This window comes from Grampus griseus (assembly GCF_964374135.1).
Source record: "Grampus griseus genome assembly, chromosome: 2".
Taxonomy (NCBI): Eukaryota; Metazoa; Chordata; class Mammalia; order Artiodactyla; family Delphinidae; genus Grampus; species Grampus griseus.
The window spans coordinates 148,391,012-148,414,012 of record NC_139018.1 but is presented as its reverse complement, the minus strand read 5'-3'; the positions used below and the strand labels follow the sequence as shown (position 1 = coordinate 148,414,012).

At 42.4% G+C, this 23,001-nt stretch overlaps 1 protein-coding gene across 1 annotated transcript in view; it reads left to right on the top strand.

Moving 5' to 3' along the window:
• Window positions 1-15,338: 15,338 nt before the first annotated feature.
• Window positions 15,339-23,001, top strand: part of ADARB2 (adenosine deaminase RNA specific B2 (inactive)) — a gene marked incomplete at both ends in the record, with an annotated part of 361,049 nt that continues 353,386 nt past the window's right edge. The window contains one exon of the mRNA XM_082646969.1: window positions 15,339-15,438. Coding sequence (XP_082503095.1) covers window positions 15,339-15,438 — 100 coding nt within the window. The remainder of the gene's footprint in view (window positions 15,439-23,001) is intronic.

Here is a 23,001-nt window from a genome sequence, read left to right as displayed (position 1 = left end):
ATTTTTAAATATGTGTCTAATTAGAAATACTTTCATTTTCAAGAGGACTTGATGTCCAGTATCATTAAATAATTGGCCTCATCTTAAGCAGAATGACTCTCTTTATAAGAGAGCTTAGAGAATTATGTCCCTTGTCATATAACATTGGCCTATGTTGAAAAAATGTCCCTTTCTATAAAGATGTCCTAATTTTTAATCCCATGTGATTTACTCACGTATTTTACCTTCTTTTTAGTATCTCTAAAACAGGAACAGTCATTGTACTTGAATATACATTTATCAAATGATCTGGAGTAAGGTTTTCTTAGCTTTTTTATATGATTATAATTAATTGATTTATATTTCAGAGCAGTTTTTTTTTTTTTTTGGCTCCGTCGGGTCTTAGTTGCGGTACAAGGGATCTGTGTTGTGGCATGCGAGATCCTCCACCGTGGTGTGCAAGCTCCTCATTGCAGTGTGCAGGCTTCTTTCTAGTTGCAGCACTCAGGCTCTGTAGTTGTGGCACATAGACTTAGTTGCCCCGTGGCATGTGGGATCTTAGTTCTCCGACCACAGATCGAACCTGCATCCCCTGCACTGGGAGGCGGATTCTTAACCATTGGACCACCAGGGAAGTTCCGGGAACAGTTTTATATTTACAGAAAAATTTTACTGAGAGTTCCTATATAATCACTCCCCCACCCCAGCTTCCCTTATGATTAACATCTTGCATTAGGGTGGTACACAGTTACAATTGAGGAGCCAATATTATTAATTAATTAATAGTTAATTATCATTAACTAAAGCCCATAAATTGCTTTAGGATCCACTCTTGATGTTGTACATTCTGTGGGTTTGGGAAAATATAACATGACTTGTACCACTATTACAGTATCATAGAGAGTAGTTTCACTGCTCTGAAAATCCTCTGTGCTCCGCCTGTTCATCCCTCCCTCTCTCCAACCTCTAGAAACTACTGATCTTTTTACAGTCTTCAGTCTATTTTTTTTTCTCCAGAATGTCATATAGTTGGAATCATATAGTATGTATCTTTTTCTCATTGGGTTTTCTTCTTTTAGCAACATGCAATTAAGTTCCCTCTGTGTCTTTTTCATGGCTTGATGGCTCATTTCTTTTTATTGCTGAGTGATATTTCATTGTCTGGATGTACCACAGTTATTTATTTATTATTTACTGAAGCACATCTTGGCTGCTTCCAAGTTTTGGTGATTATGGATAAAGCTGCTATAAATGTCCATGTGCAGGTTTAGGTTTTTGTGTGGACACAAGTTTTCAATCCATCTGAGTAAATACCAAGAAGCATGATTGCTGGATGTATGGTAAGAATATGTTTAATTTGTAAGAAATCACCAAACTGTCTTCCAAAGTTGCTGCACCACTTGTGTTCCCACCACTAATGAATGGGAGTTCCTGTTGCTCCACAACCTCACCAGCATCTGGTGATGTCAGTATTCTGGATTTTGGCCAATCCAGTAGGTGTATAGTGGTATCTCATTGTTGTTTTAATTTGCAATTCCCTGATGACATAGGATGTTGAACATCTTTTCTTATGCTTATCTGCTATCTGTATATCTTCCCTGGTCAGGTGTCTGTTCAGATATTTTGCCAACTTTTTAGTTAGGTCATTTTCTTATCATGGAGTTTTAAAGTTCTTTGTATATTTCGTATACCTATTCTTTATTAGATAAGTGTTTTGCAAATACTTTCTCCCAGTCTGTGGTTTGTCTTCTCATTCTCTTTTGAAGGATAATTTTGTTGGATACAGAATTCTAGGTTGGTGAGGTTTTTTTTTCTTTCTACACTTTAGATATTTCACTTTATTCTCTACTTGTTCACATGGTTTCTGAAAAGAAGTCTAATGTAATTCATGCCTTTGTGCCTCTGTACATAAGGCTTTTTTTTCTCAGTTTCTTTTAAAACTTTCTGTTTGTCTTTGATTTTCTGAAGTTTAAATATGAGCCTGTGTGTAGATTTTTTGATATTTATGCTAACTGGTGTTCTCTGAGATTCCTGGATCTGTGGTTAGTGTCTGCCATTAACTGTGGAAAATTTTGTCAGTATTGTTACAAGTATTTCTTCTGTTTATTTCCTTTCCTCCCAGTATTCCTATTACACCTTTTATAATTGTCTAATAGTTCTTAGATATTCGATTGTGTCTTTTTCCTTTTCTTCTCTCTCTCTCTGTATTTCAGTTTCTCTGAAAATTTCTTCAAGCTCACTGATTCTTTCCTCAGCCACAGTCCACTGAATCCTCATCAAAGGTGCTCTTCATTCAGTTACAGTTTTACTAGCCTTTCCTTCTGGTTCTTTCTTAGAGTTTCCATCTCTCTGTTTACATTACTCATCTGTTCCTGAACATTATCCATGTGCTTCATTACAGCCTTTAGCATATTAATCATAGTTATTTTAAATTCCCCATCTGATAATTCCATCATCTCTGCCAAATCTGAGTCTGGTTCTGATGCTTGGTCTGTCTCTTCAAACTGTGTGGGGTTTTTTTTTGTTTTGTTTTATTTTTGTCTTTAAGTGTGTGCTTTGTTGTTTAAAGCTGAACATGATGTACTGAATAGAAGGAAATGACGTGAATAGACTTTTAGTGTGAGGGTTTATGTTTATCTGGCTAGGAGTTAAGCCAGGCTTACTGTTTGCTGTAACTACAGGTATCAGAGGCTAAAGTTAACTGGCTCAGGTTAACTGGTTTCCCCCGAGGCAGGTCTTGTTAAGAAGAACAGAGTGCTCTGTCCCATTTCAGAATGGTTCCTTTCCCTTCCCGCTGCTGGAGCCTCTGGGGACTTTTCTCCAGCACCCATTATGAGAACCTAGTAGGGCTCCAAGGGGTAGAACTCTCAAGAAGCATGGGACCCCTATGGCTGGGTCCCCCTGGAGTTTTTAACTCTCAGACTTGTCTGTACTGAGCCTCCAGCAATTCATCAGCTGTAGTTCTGGTCTCCCAGGGAGGCTCTCCTTGTGGGTTTCTGCTCCTGTGAATTGTGATGCTCTCTGTCTGCTTGTGTGTCTCTCCAGTTTTCGAGGCAGCAGTTTTCCCTGTGACCTCACTTCTCTGACGGGTCCAAGAAGACTTGTTGATTTTCAGTGGGTTCAGCTTTCTTCTGGTAGTAAAAATGAGAGTGACGATTTTCTTTACATGCCCTGCTGGAAACTGGAAGTCTTATCATTCCAATAGAAAATCAGTATTCTTTTGCTTGATGATCAGGAATTCAAAACGAATTCTCACTTCTGAAAATAAAGGTATTTTAAAATAAAGGTCACCTATCACCTTCCTCTTTCCTGTGGGTGGAGGGAGCTGTGATCCCACATGATTAACAAACTCAGCAGCAGGTCCGCTGGAGGGTGCCACCCAGGTTGCGAGGGCATGAAGTGAAGCTTCATAAAAGAAGTTTCAAGTTCATTTTGATAGAAAAATAGATGAATATTTTAGAAACAAGACCATTAGGTACATCTTCTTGGATGGCCTGCTTAGGATCAGGCAATGAAGGAAATCCCTGGGCTCGTTTACTTGACCTTAAGGCCTGTTTCCCCATCTGAAAAATGAAGGGGGTTGGAGCAGATTAGTGATGTTCACATTGCTCCTCGCGGAGCCTGAGCGTGGCTGTGCCTCCAAGGGCTCCTGGAGAGTGGGGGTGTCCGCTGGTAGAACTCAAGCTGCCCCCAACAGACAGCCCCCTTCTCAGGGGCCCCACACACTGACGTCCACAGTCCTATGTGAACGGCAGTGCCCTGGGCTAGAAGAGCTTTGAAATTTCTTACTCAGGTCAGTCACTTAAGGTTTCCCTTCCTTCTAACTTTCTATAAAATCCACAGAATGCCAGGATGAGGAAATCAAATTATTTGGAGAAGAGAGGGAGAAGCAAAATTTACTTAAAATTTTAAATCTGACTTTCCTTTAAAATTGTGCCCTAGAAGGATGGTGTTAATGCTGGGCCATGAGCCTGTGCCACCCTTTCCCCAACACCATCTTCCATTCCCGGGGTTACCTTACCTGGATTTATTCTTCTGGATGAACCACAAAATGCCTTCTGAGTCCTACTTACCTCTGGAAAACTTGGGCCCACACAGGGGCTAGTCCTGACAAAACAGATGCTTTTCAACAGGATGCCGATACCACTCAGCTGAAAGTTACATGATGCGTAAACATCGTGATGGTCATGACCGATGGATGCAAGACTATTAACCACACTTGTTATCTGAAAAGCATAGGCAAATGGCTGAATATATATGTGGCTTAAATGTCATGGTCGTTGAAAAAGGACGAGAATGAGAGGGATCTTCCTACTTCGTACGCACCCTCACCAGCCACACGTGCTGAGACTCTGAGACTCGGTGCCCTGGAGGTTCCTCTTCTTCTAGAGCTAAGGGGCCCCGCTTTCTGAAGTGGGAAGCTTGTGTTTGATCTCCATTTACCACTGCAATTATATATCATGAGAATGTGACAAACCTGAGTGTAGGGACCTCACCCATTTATTTTATTTTAAAAAATTTGTTTTGAAGCATCGTTGATTTATATCATTAGTTTCAGGTGTACAACATAGTGATTCAACATTTTTGTAAATTATATTCCACTTATTTTCCTGTGCTATGCAATATATCCTGGTTACTTATTTATTTTATACATAGTAGTTTGTATCTGTTAACCCCCTACCCCTACCTTGCCCCCCCCTTCCCTCTCCCCACTGGTAACCACTAGATTGTTCTCTTATCTTTGAGTCTGTTTCTGTTTTGTTACATATATTCCTTTGTTTTATTTTTTTAGATTCCACATATAAGTGATAACATAGAGTATTTGTCTTTCTCTGACTTATTTCACTAAGCATAATACTCTCCAAGTCCATCCATGTTGTTGCAAATGGCAATATTTCGTTCTTTTTTTATGCCTCAGTAGTATTCCATTGTATATATACACCACATCTTCTTTATCCATTCATCTGTTGATGGGCACTGGGGTTGCTTCCATATCTTGGCTACTGTAAATAATGCTGCTATGAACATTGGGTTGCATGTATGTTTTCAAATTCGTGTTTTTGTTTTCTTCAGATATATACCCAGGAGTGGAATTGCTGGATCACATGGTAGCTCTATTTTTAGTTTTTTGAGGAACCTTCATACTGTTTCCCACTGTGGCTGAACCCATTTACACTCCCACTAACAGTGCACATGGGTTCCCTTTTCTCTTCATCCTTGCCAACATGTGTTATTCCTTGTCTTTTGGAGGATGGCCACTCTGACCAGTGTGAGGTGGTACCTCATTGTGGTTTTGATTTGCATTTCTCTAATAATTAGGGATGTTGAGCATCTTTTCATGTGTCTCTTGGCCATCTGTATGTCTTCTTTGGGACAATGTCTATTCAGGTCTTCTGCCCATTTTTTAATTGGGTTGTTTGCTTTTTTTTTTTTTTTTTTGTGGTACACGGGCCTCTCACTGTTGTGGCTTCTCCCGTTGTGGAACACAGGCTCCAGACGCGCAGGCTCAGCGGCCATGGCTCACGGGCCCAGCTGCTCCGTGGCATGTGGGATCTTCCCAGACTGGGGCACAAACCCGTGTCCCCTGCATCGGCAGGCGGACTCTCAACCACTGCGCCACCAGGGAAGCCCGGGTTGTTTGCTTTTTTGATATTGTGTTGTATGAGCTGTTTATATATTTTGAAGATTAATCCCTTGTCAGTCACGTTGTTTCCAAATATTTTCTCCCATTCAGTAGCCACACCCATTTGTTTTGGTATTTTTAATTTTTTAATACACATATTACTTTTATGACTCAACTAGCAAATGATTTTATTTTTCCATTGCATTTAAAGATTTAAAGAATCTAAAAAGCAATATATTTAATTATCAATACAGCAATTTTCAGAGACATAAATGATCAATTCAGTCATAAAACTGTGAGTTCCTTGTGAAAGTGCAATTATGGCAGCACCTAGTAATATTTTACTATAATTTTTTCAAAAAAACATAGTTTTAAGGAAATGGAAATATACTCACAAATCATAGAATTCAAAAAAACTCACATTTCAAAATTATTAAAATTCAGTACTAAAATTATTGAAATACATTGTACATATAGATTGTAGATGTAAGATTAAATTTTTCAAATTGCATCTCTCAAATTTTCCCTTTTTAAAAGAAATACCGTATTAGCATATTTCCCTTCATTTATCACAAACTGTTTCCTGGATACGGAAGAAATTGAAAACATTTTAGTAATAGTCCAGAGTGATTTTCCATTCCAGTCCTTTCCAGGAGAGCCCCGGAATTCATTATTGCTTTAATGATGGGCTTCTTGACTCTGGCCGAGAAGGCTTGATATTTTCTGTGGTGTCTTGTCCACTGGGAGGTGGTCACTGACAGGACAGATCAGCAGCCCGCGCTGCATTGAGATGCAGAACAAATGGGGCTGAGTCCCTCCCCTGCTGCTCTGCGGGCTCTGCTGCCACTAACAATTACCAGGGACAGGGGCACAGACGCACAGCAGGAAGCCTGACCCCAGTGCCGCAGCTCATTTTGCACCCCACTTATCCAATGCTCCCTGCCCTGTAATCTCCCCTGCATTGCTATCTGTGCGTTTACACAGTCAACCTTCATTATGTCCCCAGGACCAGCACTGGCTGTTTGTCACATCTATTGATTGCCCTGAAACTGCACTTTACGGAGATCACTTTCCAAGGTCCTGAGAAAGTCCCATTCCCCCTCTGATAGGCTGGCGGCTAGCTGGTGAGGACCAGAGGCCATCACTAGTGTCTGATGGAAACCACCATGACTTGAAACAGCCCTGTGTCACTTTCGGGACAAAAATGCCAAAGTGCCCTTAGGACTGGACGCTGCTTCGGACAATAGAATTTCACCAAAGCTAGGAAGTATGCTGTATTGAACGTCCTGTTTGCCATGAATCACCAGGACTGCGCACAGGAAAAGAACCAAGGCCGTGGATAACACTGCCCTGTTTTTGTGTAACAGGCAGAAATCCTGTAAGTAGTCACAGTGAGCACCTGTTAGTGTGACACTATGTAAACTCCTCATGGAGTAGCCATGAAATCGAGATTTGTGGGCTCGTTTTGCAGATGAGGAAACCGAGGCCCACAGACATCATGTGATTTGCCCAGATTCCCACAGCCAAACTGTGACTCAAGTAAGATTTGAACTTAGGTCTGCTTAGCTTGAAAAACCAGCCCCTTGCCCGTGTTCTGTATGTACCCCCGTGAACCCCTCAGGTACAGCATCTTAGGGGAGCTGGTTTGGTTTCACTTGTCTTCCCAGCTCTTAGCTTACCTCATACTCAACCTTTTTCTCCTGGGATGCTTCTGCACTGTCTCCTTCCTGCATCCTGTCTTCTTCAAAGACTGCAATCCTTCTCCCATTACTTCTCCAAAGTATCTTTTAAGGATGCTTTTTGGTAAAGAGAAGGATCCTAAAAGAGAAGCAGGAGTTGAGGAAGTAATGAAGTCAGCGTGTTCCCTTAAAGCCTCACCTTATTCCAGTTCAAAGCTTACCTAGGAAGAGGGAAAGGAGTCCAGGCACCTGCCGTCTGTGATACGCAGTGAAGGGCGGGATCTGGAAGGTGGAAGAAAGATGCTTACCTTCCCAAGGCTACAAACCTGGTGTGAAAGTGACGCTCCACACTGATGTCAGAGTGATGCCAGGAGTGCCCTGTAACTCCCACCATTATTAACAAGTGCCTGTTCCAGGTGCTGGTCTACTTGCTCTACAGAGTTGATTAGTTCAACTTCACAACAGCCATAGCAGTGGACACTGATGGGCATTACCTCCTGCCAGGGACGAAATTGAAGCTCATGGCTGGGCAGGAGAGGAGTCAGGCCAGCTCTGCCGACTGTGCTGTGGACACCATGCCCAGCACTGCCCGGTCCTGGTGGTCCAGGCACCACAGGTCTGTGGACCAGTGAGGAGTTTGGTGAAACAAGGCTGGCTCATGTCAATAACAACACTGTCTTGTATTTGCACACAGCTTTCCACCATTCCAACAACTTTTACAAATCTTAGCCCCTCTCATCTCCACGGTGCTTCCCTGGCACAGAGGTGGCCCCGTCCAGGGGATTGCGCTCTGTGGTGCAGAATGCCCCTCCGGGAATGTCCCTGGGTGGAATGTGGAAAGCAGGATTGCTGTGTAAATAACTTGGTGGGCACTAGAAGTACGAAGAAGAAAACGTGGCCACGGTTCCTGGAAAGGCAGCTTCGTGCTCAGACGATGTCAGGGCATCCCCAAGACGACCTGTATAGTTGTGAAGCTCAGGGCCAGGACGAAGGCCCAGGTTTTCCAGAGTCAGGCTGAGAAGAATGGCTTCCCTGGAAAAAGGCTTTGATAAGCTTTTTCTCTTTCACTTTGGACCAAGAGAGACCCAGGGAAGGTGTCCGTCGTCCATGCACTCGGCCGACGGTCTCTGTGGGCACACTCGCAGGGCAATTCCTCACTGTCTTCGGTTCTTCCTGCATCTCTTTTGTGATGGAGTGGGGAGGTGCTGCTGTTCTCCATGGAAATGAGTGGGGATGAGTGATTTTCCCAGCACATAGTAGTCCTAAGAGCAAGGGCTGTTCTGTTTGGGCCCAGGGTTTTGATTAATAAAAGAATAATGCTGCGTTTTGTGGAATGTAGCCATGGGACCTTCAAACACACATCTTGCATTGACAGGTGACAACAAAGCTGGCTGTCTGAGAGCGTCAGCTTCGTCACATTCTTGTTTGCTCAGATCTCCTCTAACCAAATTATATTTCTTGCCAGTATGTCTAGTTCCTTTTCACAGGGACCACATCTACTCAGTGATGGGATTATATTAAGTGGTTTTTGCTCATGGTGACACCCCCATCCCTGCCGAGCCGTCGGCTGTGATTGCCGACGCTCCTCATATGTAAGCTCAGGAGGGCTCAGAAAGGAGGAGGGGCCTGGGCTGAGGGTCTTCATGACCTTCCCCAGAGCTAGGGCAGGAGACATCAGGGCAGGGGTGTCCAGTGTCCTGGGAAATGGCCACCCAGAGCCGTGCATCTCCCCTGTGCCCATCCCTGTTCTAAACCCACTAAGGAGCCCACCTTATCTTCCTTCTAGTGTTTTCCTAACTCTTCCTTTCCCTGCCTTGACCAAAAGTAGGGAATTATAGAGCAAGTGTTTAAAAAATATTTCCATAAATGGTCCAAAGATCCTGGTTCAAACCATCTGAAGCGTGGGATAGGTCAATGTCCTTTCATTTCTCTGCCTGTGACTATTGTGGGCAGAGGTAAGGAAAAGACCAGGTAAACAGCAAATTAAGATCCGTAATATATGAACAGCCTATATCCCAGGCAAGGGAAGAATCCAGGAAACCAGAGGAGGAAAGGAAGTGTTTAGACTTTAAACATCAGGAAGAGAATCAAAATAAAGCCACAGCATCAGCCCACCCCAATTTGAACACCAGAAATGTATTCCTGACAGGCTCCCTTCCCTTCCTTTCAATTTCTTACATTGATTAACACCCCAAACCATTAATTCCATCTGTGTTTCCTTTTCTTCCTGTCTTCATGCTGTCACACACAGCACTCTGGGGATATGACATTGTTCGTTTTGAAAATCACTGGTTCCAAGACAAGATTTGGAACATTAAAAAAAAAAATTAACTCCTTGAACTGTATTGGTTTAAGACACAAGGGAAAATCTAGGATAGGGTGTGCATTAAGGAAGCTTTAAATAGTGGTAATTCTTTATGATTCAATAAAATATTAAGGTTTCACATTTCTGAAACTAGCAAGCAAGGGCATTTTAAATGTAAATGTAAGTTATTGAATCTATCCGTAATGTTGAAGAGGATTATTTCAGGTCCCTATTTCTCATATCCTGCACAAACATTTAGTGGTAAGATGCCACACTTTATCCCAAAGGTCACAGAGATCATAAAACACTGATTCTGGATGCTGTCTTGTAGCTGGCAGCCTGCATCCTAGGAAGAAATGGAATCAACGCTACAGTTAGCCCAGAGGAAAGATTCATGCCTCAAGGTCACTTGTATGGCATCATAGACAGGGCCTGGGGTGCCCTCGGGACCCACGCAGTGGCAGACCATGTTCTTTTATTGCAAAGGCCATCTTGATTTGAATACTTTTCCTGGTCTTGGGAAGTCAATGGTTAAAATCAGTGCACTGTGTGTTGAAAGACAATAAGCACCTGAAGTGACTTTAGTGTTTCAGGATCCCTTTACAAAGAACTTGGCGTGCTTGTTCTTAATTCGGTGTTCCCAGCAGCTCTGCGGTGTCATTTCCCCTCATTTGACAGAAGAGGCTCAGGAGGGTTAAATGCCTTTTCCAGAAGTAGGCATAGTGCACAGATAAGTAGAACGTGACGTCTGGTCTGGTGGTAGCAAATTTAGGATCTTTTTTTCTCTTTACCAGTATTTTCCAAGTATCCTTTAAACATTAATACAGAACTCAGGTGAGTTTTAGCTGGAAGATATACTTTGGTAAATTAAAATTTGTGATATTGACCAAGAAAGAAAAGTCTGTATGCCAAAATTATTTGATCTAGGAGCTCACATAGAAATAATCAGCAGCACATGGAACTCTGAAAAAGTATCTTTGCAAATCTGCTGTATACCAGGTTCCTTCAGGAAATTGAAAAGAATGCATTTGGTGTTCTCTCAAACCACAGGCATGCCTGGGAGAAGAAAAAGAACAAAGGAAATGATAGTTCTAGTAGCAACATTGTATAAAGAGCATTCTCACATTCAGAGCTCTCTTCTGTGCCCAGACCTCTCCACACCCCTCCCCTTCTTGCCAGGTTGCTTCCACACCTTGAATGAGAATAAGAATAAGTCACAGCAAGTCATCCGGATGTGTTCTTTCCTAGTACTTGCAGGTCTCATGCCCAACTTCTTTAATGTGAGTTATTTAAATTGAAGAACAATGGCTGAAGATGAAAGAGTAAAAAAGCCCTCTTATGCTATTTCTCTGTTTGTGAAAAGGAATGATTTAGTGTCGTAGATGACGATGTTGTGAGTCAGCAAACATAGATCCCTCCAGGTAACACTTTGTCCTGCTATTTTCCACCTGGGGGAAATTGTCTGATGGGGGAGGGAAGATTAACTGAAATTTGGATTCTAAATAAGTCCAGTTTGTTTCTGTGGGAGTTATTTGTTTTTGGAAATCTGTAAGAAACCAAGTTAACAATACTTTTGACTGACTGGAAATGCAGACGTTGTGATGTATTAAGGAGAGAAGTCGTACGTTGGTATCAACCACAGATGCTGAGTCCAGGAGTCTAGCGGGGACACACAGGAAGGGAAAGGGGACTTGCCTTTAGGTGAGAAGGTGCAGTTACTGTGACCCTGTGTCCTGGCGCAGGCCTCAGGTTCCTCTCCTGCAGAAATGGAAAGTCAGATTGTCCGTGTGAGTATGAGTTTTCTGATCTGTGTTCTTCCTGGAATACATTGGAACGTTCTAGACGTCTTGGGTCTGCCTCTGTCTAGTGATATAACACTGGCCTAGACTCTGCCGCACGCTGAGCCTCCATGACCTCAGGGGAACACTAGGATGATAAGGTCTTCCATGTCCATACCCCAGGTTTGTTCTGAGAAGGAAAGGTAAACAGGGCCCTTGAGAGCCATCAGCACACTCACAGGTCCCTGCGGCTGTACTCGGCACCAGTGGATGTCCCAGTGCCACCGGCTCCTCACTCACACCGTGCACATCTGTGTCTGGATGCCCATCTAGAAAGAGGTGTCCAGATACAGATGTAACGATACACGTATATATAGAGAGAGCTGAGTTATTTCTGTATTTATAAATCACACACACATATACACTCACTGAAGCTCAGAATCACTATTTAACATATTTTCAGCTCTCTCCAAGAAGGCTTACAGAAGTTCACAAAGTTACTGGGTCTCCAACTCTAGCGTAAAAATGAGCAGAGGAAAGTGGTAAAAATCACAGTTGGAATGATCCCATTGAGAGCCTCCTCCTAACCTCGGTTAATTTGGGCAAATTTCCTAAATTTTCTGAGCCTCAGCTTCCTCCTGGGTAAAAGGAGGATTTGAGAAAATCTAACCAGACTCAGTATAAACTCAGTAACATATCTTGAACCAGGGGCAGATCCGATCTGGGCTGGCTCCATGTCCCCCACATGTGCTTGGACCACAGACCCGGCACGGGGGTCCCCTCACAGCTCGTAGGGCCTAAGGAGGGAGAGACATTTGAGGAACGAACAAAACCACCACCCAGAACAGCTATGCAATTACAGTCCTGATAAGACCCAGGATGGAAATCCTGGGGTGCTGGGAACAGCCCACGGGGACCCCATCCAGCCTTGACTGAAGCCATACCTTCCTCAGCACAAAGGCAGTGTCGCATGAGGATACCGCTTCCCTCCAGGCTCTGCCAGCCCTCCCTTCTGTCCTTGTCCAGCTCCCCCGCACAGATACATGTGGGTCACATGTGACTGTCTGGGCAGCCCCCAGCCTGCTGAGGCCCCCCACTCCAAGCTCTCTGTTCTGGCTCAGACGGGCTGAAGACACACACCAGCAACATCTCCTGATGGCCAGTAGGGTGACTTGGGCGCCTGATCCTCTTCCAACTTCTGTGCAGCGTTTTAAGCTGCCAAGCTGTGCTGAAGTGATCTAGAAACAGATAGAAGGCAAAAAAGGCTCATAGGAAGCCTGTGAGCACTGATCACTTCCTGCCGTCCTGCGTCAAAAAGTGTGTGATCCTGAGCCTCTTGTTCAAAAGCCTTTCCTCCAAGGAGATACAACTTTACAACTTCATTGCTGCTGCTGGGCCTTAGTGTGCCCTGCCCTACCTATTATGCATGATCTTATGCAAGATAAATAAAAAACAGAAAATAGCACCTATCTATGCAAAAATAACGTTTGCATAAATTATACCCCCAAAATAACCAAATTGGAGGGAACTTTAAGAAAGGTAAAGATTAGCCAAGATTTTGATCTTGACCAAGTTTCAAATCAGGATTTAAACTAAGTGTTGAAGTCTAGTTTTAGATTTTGCTGCCTTGATCAGCCCCCTCCCCAAGGTTGGAAGCTGGATCCTCCGATAACCACACCCACTCTCCAACAAAGGGGATTCAGTACACCAGGGCCTCGTAGGCAGCATCTTTCATGATGGGATGCGAGGGGGCCCTGATCAATGCAGACAGGCTGGAAGGTGCAGCTGTTTGTATTTCTGCCCAAAGCATTTTCCCTTGGCTTCTGAACTCAGGGACTGGTCTTTGGCAAAAGCCTATATAGGGAAACTCTGGGTTAGTACAGGTGTATTGTGGAAGCTCAGAGGTTCCACAGGGGGAGTCCTACAACTGTGTTTCCAGATAACAGTTGATGCTCTCCAATACCTTTCATGCCACAGAGAGTAAGTAGGCGGGCAGTGCGCTTTTCCAGCATTCTCTAGAAATTAGCAGCAGCATTGAGCTGTGTTGTCGGTGGAAGGAAATGGCTGAACCTGGCACATAGAGGGACCCTGGTGTGACTGCATTTATCAGCCTGAAATGAGCCAGACAGTTAAACTCCTAAATGGAAAATACACAAGCCCCTGCTTTCTGAGCCCGACGTGTAATAATGTGCTCATTCTTTCAAAATTATTTATTGGATTGATTTACTAAATAATCATAAAGTGATTAGTATGCACCAGTCACTGTTTATACTGATTCTCAAGGATGAATGAACCTGAGAGGCAGCTTTGTGATTACCCCCATTTCACAGATGAGGAAACTGAGGCATAGTTTACATCACTTGCCCAAAGTCAGAGCAGTGGGGTTAGGATTTGAAATCAGATGCCCTCCTCTCTCCCTCTCTTCAGTGAGAACTGAGCCAGGATCCAGCAGCTCACCACATAGCAACATATCCCAACATCCTGATTGCTTCCAGCGTTCCTTAGAGAGAGTATTGTTACCTCATAGAAAATTATCTGGAAATTTCTAGGTCCATAAGGAGCTTGAAAATGGTGTATGTAAAGTAGGAAATAGAAGTATTTGTGTGCCATTTTCACATCATCGTGTTAATGCTAATGACTTTTAGAGTGGATTTTTTCCCAAACCGTTACTACTATAATTAATAGCTTATGTGATTTAAATGCAGAATGCAATGACGATGGCTGGATTACTTTCCTTTTTATATTTTACTTTAGATGTTTAAGGTTGCATAAGCATAGTCTTGAAAAAATAGGATAACCCTGAAAAAACTGTTCAAAACTAGTTCAATTTGCAATCCATCTCCTTGTAAATATTACTTTCTTCCGAATGTTACATTTGGCAATAAAACTATTAGATGAAAGCCCTCTCTGCCTTTCATTTCATTGTTCCCTAAATAGAGCAACCTACTGAAATCCCTGGCTTTAAAAATCAGACTCAGATCCGAACACCTACGTCTTTATGCAGTATTTCTCTTGTGCAGAGGTAACAGCCAAGGGATATGAAGGAAGAAGCAAAACAAGCAAACAGACAAACATGCAGTTTCTGAGAAATGAATACCCCTAAGAGGCTGTCTCCCGGGGAACTGCAAACCTTAGCCCCTTTCTGAGGAAGTGAGAGCTTGGTATTTCTTAGAGAGAGACTTTCCCCTTGACGCACAAGCATTATAACGGATTCACTAGTTAAAAACTGTTTGGTTGGAGATACAGTCTCTGCATCTTTCTGAGCGCACAGAGGGGTAATGCCCTGTCCCTTTGGTCTGAGCAGGAAGCCTGGATCTGGGGTAGATTCCTCTGCAAGCTGCCCCTCAGGCTTCTCCCTGAGAAGCTGGCTCAGCCTGCCTGTTCCCTCCCTCCTGTGCAATCTCCTTCCCTCTCCACGGGTCCTGGGCAGCTCCATCCGTCCAAATGGGAGCTGAGTTTGCAAGCTGACAGGGCATGCACAGGGCTGGTGGTGCTGATGTCAGAGCCAGCAGACAGTTGTGATTGGATCTAATTAGACTTTGCAGCAGCAAATAGACAAGCTCCCTGCGTGATTGGCTTCAAAGTGGCTGGTGCCAAACAACTAGCAGAGGTGCCAAAGTAGAGCCCTGCGTTTGGAGCCCAGATCAAGAGAGGCTGCCGGGGCAGGAAGAGGGGGAAGAGGAGGAGGGGGGGCCTGGGCCGGGCTCACCTTTCCTTCGCGGTCCCTCCGGCCCTAGAGCGCTTTGGCACTGGAGCTTAGATCGCGGCTCTCAGCCCAGCTGGAAACAAGTGACAGAGAACAATTAGAGAGGAGGGCGGGCGGGAGCGCTTGAGTGCTCAGTCCTAAAAAGTGAACCTGCTCCCTGATTTGCAGACGCATTTACCGGCGACGGCGGCGGCGGGCGACAAGAGCAGGAAAGGTGAAATTGTTTAAGAAAGGATTCCTGCCCTGTTCCACTTACCGGGTCCCAGCCATGGCATCGGTCTTGGGGACCAGCAGAGGGTCCGGAGGGCTGAGCAGTCAACTGAAATGCAAGTCCAAGCGGAGGAGGAGGAGGAGGTCCAAGCGCAAAGGTAAGGAGCCGGCTTTCTGCGCCGTCTGCCGCGAACTCTCCGCGCTGCGCCGCCTCCTCTTGTCTGTGGGCTTTGCCAGTTTCCAGCAGCTTCACTTCAGGATGCTGGTGGGATGTCGGTCGGTACAAAGCAGAGCGCTCGGCTCTGGAGTTCAGATCCTTTTGTAAATGCCGGGGCTTCCGCAAGCCCAGAGAGGGTGGCGAACCAACGGAGCAGAGGGCTCAGCAAAAGGCAGAGGAGAGGGGCTGAGGACGGGGCTGTTCCTTTGACTGGAGTACGGGCCCTCCCTGGACTCGCACTCCCTGGCCGCTGGCCACCGGCACTGCCTCTGACCCTCGCAGAGGCAACGTTAGCTCGGGGGCCAAAGGAAACCCTCTCTTAAGCCAGCAGCCCTAAGAACGAGGGACGGGACCTCGTGCCAGCTTTTCCATGCAAACTGTCTTGGAGGAAGGAGTGGGCAAACCCGGGAAACAGCGTCCCTTCGTTGGCTGACAGTTTCTATTTAGAGTGGTACCCGTTGTTTTGTAAGCACGGGGACCTGCAGAGAGAAACAGGGCTTATCTGGGGGGAATAAGCAGAAATTAATACATGAAAAGAGAAACAGGCATTACAGCTTGTTAGAGGTGAGAAAAACTGCAAACCAGAGAAGGAGAAAAAGCAGCCGATGACAGGTTGCTCCTGACACACCATCCTGTCTGTGCCTGATTCCTGATCTGTTTGGAGAGGATCCACCTGAAGTTAGTCCCATCAGTAGCCTAGGGCTCCCACAGGGGCTGGTGCACAGCCGGCCCAGCTCCACGGAGGAGGCCGGTCTTGAAATGTCATCCTAGCCGGTGTCCCTTCCACAGGAGGGTGGAAGGAGTCTTCCAGGGCTGCCAGCTCTTCCTCAGGAACTTGTTATCAGCAGCTCCTTATCATGAGTCTGCAGGAGAAAGTTCAGTTCTTATTATTTGAAATAAGGTTTTTTTTTTTTTTTTTAAGTGACCAGAGAGCCATAAAGAACAGTTGAAAAGACACAACTAAAATGTATCAGATTTTCCGGTTTCTCTGCTGGAGCGTGCAGAGTTAGATGTGGTTGAAGTTGTAAGTCCTCTCCCAAGAGGACTTCTGCCCCATCTTTTCCTAACTGCTCTCAAACAGTCCCCGAGTCCTTCCCGACTTCTTCCAATAATAGAAATTAGCCGGGCGGTTTGAAGACATAAATGCCAATAGCACACAGTCGTTAATTATGTTTGTATGTCAGGGTGGCAGGGAGCAAGGCGACAACTTCCCAGGAAGGTTTCAGAGCCTTCGGTGTCAAAGGGGGTGATTCTGTCATTCTAGTTTAACTCTTGAGCTGCTAAAATGAATGCCAGCTATTCACTTTGTTACCTGAAAATTTCACTCTGAAACAGATCTGTTAATGTCTTCCAAAAATAATGCTAACAGAAAGTGACAATGATACTGAAAAAAATCACAGAATTTAATAATGAATATAACTTTTAAAAGAGATAAAAAGGAAACGTTCTCTTGTGTACTTCAAGAGTTCTTATTTTCCAGTCTTTTTATTTAGTATACTTAAAATTGAAAAGCATGGAATAATATTTTACAATAAAGCAAAACCTATAGAAAGAAAATATAAGCTGATGAACATTTGTGCCTTTCTCCAAATTCATTTTTTGTACCTTTAAAAGTCAGTCATGCCAGCTTATAAGGCATTTGATTTCGGAAAGGAAGACAAGAAAATCTGAAGGAGGACTTCATTGGCTATAAACTTAACTATGACAATTCAGAATGAATTTTATATGAAATATTTATATGCTTTGTTTTCAATATACCAAGTCTCTTAATTTTTATAGCCAAAAACTGAAGTGGGAAAGGGTAATCAGGATGTGTGTGCTAATTCCGGTTATGCGTAAATTTATCCGCGGGGTGAAATTTCCTATGGCATCTGCCGACAGCTTATCATGGTCTATGAGTCAAATCAAACCGCTAAGTATTCACTTTTTAGGGGAAAGTTAACAGTGTAAGTGTGTGTGGTCAAACGAAAAGAAAACAGCAATGACAGAGCACTTTAAATCTTTATTTGCGTTTTCCTGGGAATAAATCAGTTTGTATATAATTCCCAGTTATTACGGATGCTTTTCTTCCCTCTTCTATCAGGACAATAGTGAATTTAAATTATGTTCTAATATTCATGAATCTTAATAACAGTAATTGAATAGCACAGCCTCAGCTTTTAAGCTTATCTAATAATAAAGCTCTATATTTGTCACAATTTAAAATCCACACGTGCATGGGTGGCTGTTAAGGAATTTTGGTAAGGCTCTACTTAGTACTAACTAAAGCCACTGATTGTGAGCACAAAGAAGGAGTTCTTTTTGTATGTGAATAAATAAATTAAAATAAATGTTCATTTTTTTGGCCAATGACAAGTATATTTCCACCTGTTCTAATGAACAAGAGTCATTTTGAAGCTGCATCATAACTTTTAGTTTCCTGGAGCTGTCAGCCGAAGTGCTATTGGCTTGCTATATGTATTCTCTAAAAGTGGCTTTGTTATGATTTCTTTATTATGCTTTTTATTGTCAAAATCTATGGGCTCCGAAATAAAAACTCCGTCGCTACAGTATAAGTGTAGAATTGATACCATACTCCCATTATTATTAACTATGATCCAGAGTCTCGGAAGTAAAATTTTTTCCTGTAGGAGGTATTTTTTAGTCACCATACCACACAGAAAGTAGTTTATATCGTTAAAAGTAAAAAATAAAAATAAAACTTAGTCACAGAATATGACTTTGGGTATTACCTAGCCGAGACCTGCATTTGTCTCTCAGAAAAACTTTCAAAAGGATACTGAGCAAACCTCCCCACCCACCAATCCTCTTGTTATTTTATTAGGACCCAATGCTGTCCATTTCTCTCCATGTGTTATTTTTTAGTTGGGACTTTACCTTAGAAATTATTTATAAATGTTTTACGTTTTCTGTACAAACAAGAAATGTCAAATTTTGACGTTTTTATGGGAAAAAAACAGGCAGTTAAAAAAAATCTGTGAAAAGGACAGGGTTTTTTTTTTTTTACACATGTGGTTAAGGAGTGTTCACCTCCCCTGTAACATGTGAGACCCGTCAGTTTATTCTGCTTCTATTTCATGCAAAGACTTTCAGAAAACCCTGGCAGCTCTTGTAGTTTAGGAGAGTTGACTGCTGCCTGCCCACACAAAATAGCCACTTAGCTCATTTCTCTCGGAGAATTCTAGGAGACTGTGCTCTGCTTTACAGTTCTGGGTGAAATTATGTGGGGTGATTGCACAGAACCACGTCTGTTATGTGGTTGTATTAGAGAAATGTCTGCCTGTATTACAAAAGAATTGAATGTGTGAATATTGTAAAAGGTATATATTTTAACCCTAAATAATAAAGGCAAAGGTTGAAGGGTTCTTAAATTAGTATCAACTCAAGCAGGTAGCACAAGAGGCAGCATCATCAAAATAGTGTAGTATATAAAGGTAAGTCACTTAAATTTTTATCAGTTAATCTCTGGACCGTTGGATACCTCCAGGGTAATATGCCTGAGGAATTTCATAGGTGTATTTTTAATTATTAAAATAGTATATGTATTCTCTTTTGTTTCTCTTGATCTTTCTTTGGTGAGAGTAGTTTTCCAAAAAGAAGCTGTGTGTTGGCGTGAAATGAATTTTGTGAATAAAATGTTTTTAACATTTGACCCATGAGTATATACAATGTATAAAATGACTGAAATTTCTGGAAATAAAAAAAGATTGCTCTTTCAATACAAACATATTAGGAAATGGATTGGGTACTGATACTAATTCAGTTGGTTCCAGGAGGTAAACAGGAAGACAAGGTTTTAAGTGAAGTGCATCAATCATTAAAACAGAGAAAGGGAGGGAACTTTGGAGAACTATTTTAAATGCTGTAGAAACAATCATTTGGTAACTCGGTCCCCTTGAATTCAGCATCAACACACCACCTGTCTTTTTGAGGCATTTGACGGCAAACTAAGTTAATGCTTGAATTTCACGTACTGTTCCAGGGGGATCAGTTACACAGAGTTTTAGAAAATTGAGGGTGAATTTTGGAAGCTAACACACGGGTAAATCTCTGCAGAAGTAAGCTGATGAATCATGAGGAGGTAGGAGTGGCCGGTTGCTGAACGTGGGGAAATGCAGATAAAAAGTTGGCAAAAGGAACAGGATAAGTAGAGCAGATGGACTGCAGACACAGGCTTGTTGTGAAATGGAATTCCGTGCAAAGCTAATGAAATACAAAGATGAGCCAAGGATGAAGGTGGGAGGCCCGTGGCTCTCAGCCCCCGCGGCGGCGGAGTAGCTGGCGGGTCTCATCCTGGCTGCTGGGGACTTACTCCTGCATCACAACCGAGCATCCGTGCTCACCGCTTGCCTCGCTCACCCACAGCTCCAGAGGAAGGGCTGGATTAGGTGATAAAATTAAATTGATGAAACTGTTCGCCATCCTCTAATTATGTGAGGGCTTCTTCCTTTCTCTTTTTAAAATTTGTATTAGTACTTCTGGTTTCTAGTGACCCGTGTAATAGCAGTAATTTGAGATTGCTTCAAGGGCATTAGATATGATGAGTGAACTTGAATTTAGAATAAAAATACGAGATTCACGTATCCATTGCTAAATAGTGGTGATTCGGTTATCGCAGAAGTGCTGTCCCAGAAGAGCATTATGTAAGGAAATGCAGAATAAGGAAATTGCATTTTTCTTTTCTTGAGGCATGGAGAGACAACTTATGCTCTGAAAGCATTCAGTGTTCAATTTAAAAACCATAGATGTTTGTAGTTGTGTGTGTATACCTATATACATATATACAGAGTGAAGACAGTGGAAACATTTGAGCATTTTTTATGTCTGCCTGCTTCTTTTTCTAAAATGCTAGAAAATGAAAGCACTGTTTTTGTAATATGGACAGTTTTGAACAACTCATAAACCCAAAAATAATTATACTACTCTGTTCTTCATCATTTAAAAATATTATCTCTAAATGCTGCACTGGTAATGGAGCTCTTAATTACTAGCAAACAAGATTTCTAAAAGGATAAATTTTCACATGGTAAGCAAGATTTTAAAAGCACTTATTTTAGCCATTACTAAACTGAATAAAGAAAACAAGGTGAATGTCAAGTGAAATATGAAAAGCACGATGTGCTTCACAAAATAGTCAAACTATTGAGTGTTAGCGTATCCATGAGCTTATACATCACGAGAAAAAGCCACACAGCCATGTAGTGCCTGAGCGCAGCAAAGACCTGTTTCATGTTGTCGAGTCTCTGTAAATAGTGAAGCCAAATTAACCCGTCTTTTCAGTTAAATGGTTCTCCTGCACTGAAATACATGCTGTGAAATACTGGATTATGCAAAAAGAATTGTTTATTCCTCGCTATTAATATATTATAATTCCCTTAAGAATGTATCACTATCAAAGAAAGGGACATTACTTTCAGAAAGAGGGGGAAACGCCTGCTTAATTCTTGATCCACATGTGAATCTGATACCCTTCTGTGGGACTTCCAGAAACAGAAGGGGAGGGCACACTGAGAAATTTAAAACCTAGACTCTTGTACTTGCATATGTGACTGCCTTGGTTCCAAACATCCCTCTTGGGTGATTAAAATTTTATTTCCCTGTTTATTTTATTTAAAAGGAATGGGGACGGGGGCTATTGCCTCTGATTTCCTGATGTTTAAGCAACATCACAGCAAATGTAGCTCTGAGAGCCCTAAACCTCCATCCACAGATTTGTGAGTGAATCCATTTTCCCAGGAACCATATCCAAGAAATGGCAACCTAGAAGTGGAAATGTTTGCTTTTTAAGCTATCAGTAATTTTCCCCAAAATAAACTTGGCCACTTGCAAAGACAGCTGATTTTTTTCTTAAGAATGATAAATATTTGAAAATAAAGAGTTAATCTGAGTGCCTGAGTTCTCTCCATACACTGTGGACATTTAGTCATCTTTTATTATAGTTACAGGTATTAACTATGAAGAGTAGCAAAATAATTTCATTTTATTATTTCATGGATGGGGAATGAATACAACTAGTATCTGGTTTCTGGTAAGAAAGCAGCTAGTAAGTGTCCCTTTGTGTCATAAAACACACACACACACACACAAATTCACTATCATCTGTTTTAAATTATGAAAATTATCAAGTTAATGTTAAAAATTTTTTAAATCTCAAAAAGTAGCAAGCAGGTAATATAACTTTTATATTCATACTAAAGAGGGCATTTTATGCTTGATTAAGAAATAGTGTCCAATAAATGGGACACTTATAATGATAAAGAGTAGCATTTAAGATGGAAGAGACATATCAGGTGACTTTTAGATTTTAAGACCATTTTTTTTTTAATCCCTAAGAGATGAAATTTTAAAAGCTTTTTTTAAGCTGTGTTCACGTAAAATCACAGGACTGGAGGTGGCTTCATGTGGCTGCTTTGATGCAGAGAAGGCAGACAGAGCAGTCCTGCTTGTATACCTACTAACACAGCCCCAACGTGAATAGTCACAGGGGCTGTGCCCTGCAGCTAAAAAGTTCCTGCTCATGTCCACACCGGCTACTATCAAAACCTCCCAGGACTGGAGAGAGAAGCTGGTGTGTAAACAAAAGGTGGAATAGGACAGTTATCATTTCCAGTGTAATTACCTGTTCACTTTAGCTAAAATCTGGTTACATCCATTCCACTAAGCGCTTTTATAATGGTGCCCACAGAGAACTTTCTCACAAAAGAGATTGAAGCTTCTTTCTGCTGCTGTTTCACCATTTGAATGATAAATACAGCTAATATTGCTCAGAAAATATTAGCCATCCTTCCTTTCTGGACTCTCTACTATACGGAGGTGACTCTTACATCCAGATGTTAGCTCAGGGCTGCCAGGTGATCGCACATAATAGAAAGTGTTCCTTTAAATACTTCAACTAGGATGTGCTTTGGAGACTTTTACAGATTTAATTAATCTTTGCCACTCCATTTATTTGAGATGAAATCTCTAATTCTTGTTTCCTACCACCGATGGGCAGAAGATCTGCCTCATCATTGTATAATGTCTTAGGTGATTTCTCAAATATGGCATGAAAATAGGACAGAGGGGGACCCAGTTCTCTGAAACTGGAGCCCAAGTCAAATACTTTCTCTGTTAAAATCAAACAAAAAGTGGGGCGGTACTGTTTTTCAGAAGCAGGACTTTGGAATCATGATAAAGTAGCTCACAGTGTACACCTAGGACACCAATAACTGATTTTAAAACTATTTTATCAAAGTCCATCGGAAGTACACAGATGTCCTCTCTTAAAAATGAATGCAACATTTCCTAAAAGTTTAATTGCTTTTGGAAAAGTCCAATTTAATAAACGTGACAGAAACGTCAGCAAAATAGATTTTGACCTCCTCTACCCCCACGTCTGGCTGCGCTCACTCATCCCTGTCTGGAACAGATGCTCCTCCTGCATTTGGCTTATGGCTGTGGAATCTATGTGTCCTTAAAGGAAACATGCTCTCTTTCTAGTAGACTGTGCTCGGACTGAAACATA